The sequence below is a fragment of the Pteropus medius genome, unplaced genomic scaffold, assembly GCF_902729225.1.
Source record: "Pteropus medius unplaced genomic scaffold, Ma_sr-lr_union100, whole genome shotgun sequence".
Lineage (NCBI taxonomy): Eukaryota > Metazoa > Chordata > Mammalia > Chiroptera > Pteropodidae > Pteropus > Pteropus medius.
The window spans coordinates 687255-692337 of record NW_024352000.1 but is presented as its reverse complement, the minus strand read 5'-3'; the positions used below and the strand labels follow the sequence as shown (position 1 = coordinate 692337).

Here is a 5083-nt window from a genome sequence, read left to right as displayed (position 1 = left end):
ACACTCACATGCTCACGCTCACACTCACGCACTGGAGGAGACAGGGCAAGGGAAGAGCAGACATGGGTACAAGTCACTGGAAAAGTCCTGGCCCTTCAGGTGATAAATCGATCCACAAATAAAAGCAGCCAATATGGGGCAATAACCACCATGCTTTGGGGATCAGACTTGATGGGCCGGTCTGGTTCACTCAAGCCCAAAACCAAATAAATAAAACTGTATGTTCAATTTAAAACATTTGAAAAATACAAAGCTCAAAAAAAGAAAAAAAAAGAAAACCAAACCTCTACTCCAACTCCACAACCCTGAGAGAATTTAAAAACTAAATTTGGGACCAGACTGCCCTTGGCGATTTTTCTCTGCTAGAAACGAAGGCGCCGTGTCTGCCGCTGCCGTGGGTGGAAGGTGTCTAAGGAGAGTGAGCAGGGACAAGCTCGTATTCCTTGGCTGTGCTCTCCTCGCCACGTGGCAGGGATGAGACCTGAGTATTTTGTGCTTGTCTGTCTAGCAAATCCATAGATCTTTACACTGCTCATTACACTGCTCGTTATTATCCTATAGTGTACTGAGACTCCGTTTTTCCCCTTTCTGGACAGTCGGACAGTTTTTTGCCCTAACTTCCAAGATCACTCTTTTTTCTCTAGTGTCTAATCCGCTGTTGAGACCCCGAGCGGATCATTCATTTCAGGTCCTGTATCTTTCAGTCCCTGAACTTGCTCTTTCAACAGTTTCCATTTTTCTGAGATTCTCCCTTATCGTGCTCGTGGTTTTCTTTAAACCCTTGAACTGTGTGTATGTGCTGTTTTAGAGTGGCATCTGACTTCGCCATTGGTCACTCCTGAGTTTGTCTCTACTGTATGACTTTTCTCCTGGTTATGTGGCATTTCCCTTCCTCTGCACGTGTCTGGTAATTTTTAGTGTGTGCTTGACATCATGCTGCTACATGCTGGATGACTGGATCCGGGCCTTGTCCTCAATAGAAACTGGAGTTTGTTCAGACAGGCAGTTAACCTACTTGCATACTAGCACATTCCCTTCAAACTTTATTTTAAGCTTTCTTAAGGCAGGGCTACGACACTTGATTGGAGGGCACTGCAGCACCGGTCCTCAGGAGTAGCCTTCCTGAAGCCTGTACCGAATGCCGAGGCCTTTCAGCGAGGGCTCTGTGTTCTGCTGGGTGACAGCCAAGTGTCTTCTCACCTCTGTGGGTGCTGGTCGCAGCCGGCCTCAGCCCCTGCCAGCTGCTCTGCCCCAGAGCTGGTTCTTGCCCGACACAGCACGGCATCGTGCCCGAGACGTGAAGCAGACTTCCGGAACCCCTTCTCTCCAGCCCCTGCCCCACCAACCCAGCCAACTTGGTGGACCCCAAATCTGTCTCAGCTCTGTGTCCCCGCCACGTCCCCTGTGCTCCAAGTGGAAAGCTGGGTCGATGGGCTCCTCAGCTGCTTCTCCTCTCTCGGGGACCTCAGATCTGCCGGGCTTACTGTCTAGTGTCTGATAACAGCTACGTCACATATTTGCTCAGCTGTTAGTTGTTCACGGCAGCAGCTGTTCGAGTACCAGTGTTTCCGCCACTGCTGTGTGTGCTCACACCGCCTGCTTTACCGAGATGGTTTTTCGCTCTGTACAGAAGCGCCTGTCAGTGCAGGGCACATGGGCACCACTAAAAGGGCAGCTGGAAGGAAGAGGAGTCACCATTCCCCCCGGGAGAGGGGAGCCGCCCCAACGCCGCAGTCCTGGAGGAGCGGCTTCTGCAGTCCGCCATCGAGGATGGCGAAGCCTCGCCTACTTGTCTGCAGGCGGAAACGGCTGACGTCCGGAAACGAGACACACTGCTTTGCATTGTTCGAACCACCTTACAGGTGGAACACTGATGCGTTCATTCTTTCCTCGCTAATAGTGGCATTAACGATGGCAACCTGGTAAAGATAATCTCACAGACTTGAGGACAAAATGATGTGACACGATTTTAACCTGAAGAAACTTAGAAATTTATGGTAATCCTTGGCCAAATTAAACTTTGGCTAATAAAAGCTAAAAAAAACTCTGGACATTCTAATTCCATCTCTGATTAAATGCTTCTGTGACTGTGAATCCAGGGTTTTTGCTCGCTGCCGTTAAAACAAAGGATCAGAAGCAACTGGAGAGCAAAGATAAAGATGACACTTGACAATTTCAGATCCTTATTCTAGCCAAACAACAGCAGCCCCAACACCGAAAGTTACTTTGGAAGAAGTTTATCTTTTTTTATTTACACAATTTAAATTTATTTAAATGAATTCCAGGGAACGGCCATTCTATTGCATGTGAAAACAGACTTACACACATAATTATCTGTAAAAAAATGCTCCTCCTTACTTACACAGCCAAGTTTTCCATGTTACAGTATAAATTCTGATAGTGTTTCAAAGTGTGTTTATGAGGCTCGCATCAGCTCTTCGGAGTGGTCCTTCACCCAGCAAGCGCTGAAAATTCTATTCTGCGGCATTATTTTTAATGCTTGCACCAGATCTCGTGCAGCAAAACTCAAACTATACAATGAAAGCAGCTGCACTTACCACATAAAAATGGCACCTCAACAAAGTTGGTTTTTAAAAACCACTCCAAATGAAGTAGTAAAACGATTTGTTATCTACGGCTGGAGCTCACTCCAGATGCAGCAGCGAGGACAGTCAGAGCCCTGATGTAACAAAGGAGAGGCTTCTCCGCTCGGTCTCCCCGGGAGAGGAGGCCCCGGGGACGTTTCTGAGTAAAAACGTGAAAGGCCACACATCCTACTTAAGTTCCACTACACCATCACTGGGTTTCCAACACCCCTTAACGCTTACATTTGTTGAGTGCTGACCATGTGCCCAGCACACGTTAGTTGACTTATTCCTCAGGATAGCCGTATGAGATAAATCAGATCATCCCCAAGAAATATGGAAACCAAAGCTTGCATTAGGTATCTTGCCCAAATTCTCACAGCTATGAAGAGGTGGGGTTGGGATTCAAACCTATGTCCTTCTGACTCCAAAGCCCGGGTGCACACACTCACAGGTGACAGTAGCTGCTGGTCTTCGCAGAGGAAACACTGACTCCTGCAGTAGCTTCACTGTACACCCACTGGGGGCCAGATACCGCCCTGGGCAATGGGGACACATTAGGGAACAGTGAAGCTTACACTCCAGCAGTGGGAGACAAGCAACACGAAATGAAAAGACCACGCAGGTAATGGTACAGTATGTCCTATAACTGCCAGGGAGAAAGGGGCGGGAGTGGGGGGTGGCTGTGGAGAGGGTAGGCAAGAAGAAGGTGCCACCTGCTCAAAGGCCTAGGAACATGGCATGTGGCTCCAGCATGCACTGACCGACCTCGGTCTGTCAACGAGGGGTGAGAAAGAAGACGAGTGTTTTGAAATAAGTTGGAAAAACTACTGGCAAATTTAAGGATAAACGATGTGATCGAAGTCTTGGGGGATATGGCTGGCTGCGGACGGACAGCTGTGGGAGCCAGGTGATGGGCCGCCAGGGTTAACTCTGCTACTCCACTTTTGGATGTCTGGAATTTGCCATGATTAAACAATTAAAAAGAAAGAAATGACAAGAAACAGGGTGGAGGATAGGGAGTTACCTTCAGTAAGAGGGGCATGTGAGAAGTTGAGGAACGGACGTCAGTCCCAGCGCTACCGGAAACTACCAGGTGAGGCTCTCTCACCAAGAGAGGGCGCCGAGCACCGCTAAGCCACGCCCACACCATTTATGATAGGCGCCTTAACCTGGCAACTTCACGAGAAGTTGGGAGAAACTACAAGACCGCGAGAGAGCTTACAAAGGGTCGCTGGTTTCTCACGACCTTCAGGCCTACTGCTTTGCGTTCAACCATCCTGCAAACAGCCACCGTGTCCCTACCATGCATCAGGCACACGGTGCTGGAGATATGAGGTAAGCAAAACGCACATTACCTGCCCCACAAGGAGGTCAGAGGAGCGAGAAAAAAGTGATGCACACACATGCAAAGTTACAGACTGAGGCCAGAGCTAAGGAGACGCCGGTGGGAGTTTATTCCTTCAGTTCACATCTACTGGGCTATGTCTCGCTGCTGGACACCGGGCTGTGGGGGACTCAGTGATGAGCGAGACACCAAGTTCTGGGTGAAGAGTAAAGGAGCGTGTCTGTAAAGACCCTGCAAGTGCCTGGCGTGGAGATGGAAACTAAGGTAAGGAATCCCCAAGACCCTGAGCGTGAAGCCCCGCCCACCCGCGCTAAGATCCCGCCCCAACGGGGCAGCCACGCCCACTCCACTGCACCCCCACCCCCGCCGCGGCCGGAACCGGACGTGGCCACGCCCACTACCACGCCCCTGTGGCCTCGCGCCACCGCCCACTCCCTTCGTCCCGCCCTCCCCGCGGCAGCCCAGACGCCCCTGCCGCCCCACCCCGTGACGTCACGGCCTCGCCCCGCGCAGACCCACCTCGCACGCCGCCCCAGCCCAGGCAGCCCCTCTCCTCACCAGCTCGAACCGATTGTTGACACGGACGCCCTCCTTCCCTGCGCCCTGGGGACGCCGGCCACCTGGACCCCGCTTTGGTCCTTCTTCTTCCGCATCATCGTCATCACGGAGGACAAACTGCAGGGCGCCGGGCCCGAGGGGCTCCTGGCCGCGCTGTTCCCCTCTCAGCCTCCGGAGGGCCCGTCGCGACATAGGACCCAACGGCCAGTGACGTCTGGGGACTGGGAGAAGAGCAGAAAAGACAGCGGGCGGCGCGCCTGCGCACTTAGGGCGCGCTGGCGCGAGGCTGGCGTGTCGCGTCTGCGCGCTGCGGCGGTCCGCGACTTCCTCCCCGTCAGCGGTGGCATCAGAGGAGGGCGGGCGTGTCTGGACGAGCTCTCGCGCGAGTTGGGTGCCACCACGTCAGGTGTCTCCGAGTCTTCAGGAGGCGTGTCCGCGACACGTCGCGCTGGGACGGGGGAGAGGGGCGCACCGGCTCCGAGCTTCCTACACCCGGGACCGAGACCCTGTTCGAGTTCGGGCCGGCGGGGCGGAGGAACATGCAGGTGGGGCCAGGTGAGGGTGCGGTGCGCGCAGGTGGGCGCACGGCTGC

General features: G+C 53.0%; 1 protein-coding gene across 1 annotated transcript in view; it reads right to left on the bottom strand.

The window, feature by feature from the left end:
• The window catches only part of TCF25 (TCF25 ribosome quality control complex subunit), a 17683-nt gene extending 12847 nt beyond the window's left edge, over positions 1-4836 (bottom strand). The window contains exons 1-3 of the mRNA XM_039846595.1: positions 4430-4836; positions 3038-3124; positions 1606-1663 (exon numbers count right to left, since the gene is read on the bottom strand). Of these exons, the coding sequence (XP_039702529.1) occupies positions 1606-1663; positions 3038-3124; positions 4430-4683 (399 nt within the window). The 5' untranslated portion in view covers positions 4684-4836. The remainder of the gene's footprint in view (positions 1-1605; positions 1664-3037; positions 3125-4429) is intronic.
• Positions 4837-5083: the final 247 nt, after the last annotated feature.